The 1503-nt window shown below is 40.9% G+C and overlaps 1 protein-coding gene across 1 annotated transcript in view; it reads right to left on the bottom strand.

The window, feature by feature from the left end:
* LOC106531590 (sulfotransferase 6B1) overlaps positions 1-1155 on the bottom strand; it is a gene marked incomplete in the record, with an annotated part of 10873 nt that extends 9718 nt beyond the window's left edge. Inside the window, 1 exon segment of the mRNA XM_014027496.1 lies at positions 847-1155. Within this exon segment, the coding sequence (XP_013882950.1) occupies positions 847-1042 (196 nt within the window).
* Between the last annotated feature and the right edge of the window lie 348 nt (positions 1156-1503).

The raw sequence follows: 1503 nt of genomic DNA, 5'->3' as shown, positions 1-1503 counted from the left end.
GACGAAGTGTCTTCAGTCGGAGGCTTCTTCAACTTCGCTGTAATACAGACCGCTACAGAAGGTCTTTCCTGCCTGCAGCCATCAGCATCTACAATAATTCTTTAGTTAAATGAGTTACAACAACACCTAATTTCCCTCTGGGATCAATAAAGTATTTTTGAATTGAATTGAATTGAATTGTGAGGCACATCCAGGTGACAAGAGGACAGAGTTCAGTGTTCAGACACGTTTCTGTCTCCACCTGCTGCTGTGATGGAGCATCGTCAGAGAGCCCTTCTAATGAACTTCACTGGGGGAGAGGGGGATTGAAATTTGATTTTGCTTTGGAGATTTGAGGCAGGACGTCTGGCATGAACCAAAGTGTGAAAGAGCCACAGAGGTGCTCCGTGTCAGTGAACCTGACGTGCCACTTTTTAAAAGAACGAAGGTTTATGCTGGGGCTAAAGATAAAGGGCTTTGCCTCCTGACCTGTTTTACAGTAGATAACAATCCTAGCTATTCTTTTGCACAGTGTTGTGTGTTAAAGCCGTTTTATCTCTACTATTCATTTAAACAGGCTTTCAATCGATGCAGCGACAGCCAACTCTGAGACTCAGCAAAAAAAAGGGGAAGATTCAACTTTATAACAGATCTGCTTTACAGCAAACCACTTTTTATGACAATTGTACTTTACCTCATAAATGCTGCAATTATATAACAAAAGGTCAAACCATCTAACAGCACATATTTCTTGTATCTATCTTCCAATGTTATTTAAACAAAATTAATGTGATAAACAGCAGTGGTAAAAGAGACTTTATTCTTCTTTTCAGTTTTTGTTTAGGAGTGAATTTTGCTGCTACTCACCACATTTGGGATAAGCTGCCAGCATGATGTCATCCTCTCTGGCCTTGATGTTATCCAGGCACTTGAAATTCTCCTCAGGACACATGAGAGTGGGGTACAGCACCCCGTTAAATCTGTACAGCTTCTCCTCTTCAGTCATTGCTTTGGCCTTCTCTAACCTGGCCTGCATCCTGGCTTTGAASAYGTYGTCGCTCATCCTGGTGTTTGAYRGATCAGAAACTAGGGGCAAGAACTGAAAAGTTGCTGCAGCTCCAAGGATTCAAGAGAGATCAGAACACAAAACTGCCTTCTGCTGAGTTTCTGATTAAATAAACTAGAGAGACAGGAAGTGGGAGTGTTCAGTAGTACAAGGAGGAGGAGGAAACACAGAGCACCTCCTCTGAACATATGATTCATGGAGAAGTGACTGATGTAAAAGTATTTCAGAAAACTCAAAGTAAAATAAATGTGGAGATTTAAAAGCAGGTCATGAGGTCAGTGCCAGAGATGTCCACTCTCCGCTCCATAAGTCTGGAGGTGGTCTCTGATAAACTACACTCTGTTTGGTTGCAGACTCGGGGATGTGGGATTACCTCTGGTTGCAGAATTTTTTTTTTTAAATTTTTTATTCATTTCATTAAAACATACAACAAATAATATACACTCAACAAAAAAAAT

Source organism: Austrofundulus limnaeus, unplaced genomic scaffold (genome assembly GCF_001266775.1).
Source record: "Austrofundulus limnaeus strain Quisiro unplaced genomic scaffold, Austrofundulus_limnaeus-1.0 Scaffold654, whole genome shotgun sequence".
Classification (NCBI taxonomy): domain Eukaryota; kingdom Metazoa; phylum Chordata; class Actinopteri; order Cyprinodontiformes; family Rivulidae; genus Austrofundulus; species Austrofundulus limnaeus.
This window is presented reverse-complemented; position numbering and strand designations above follow the sequence as displayed.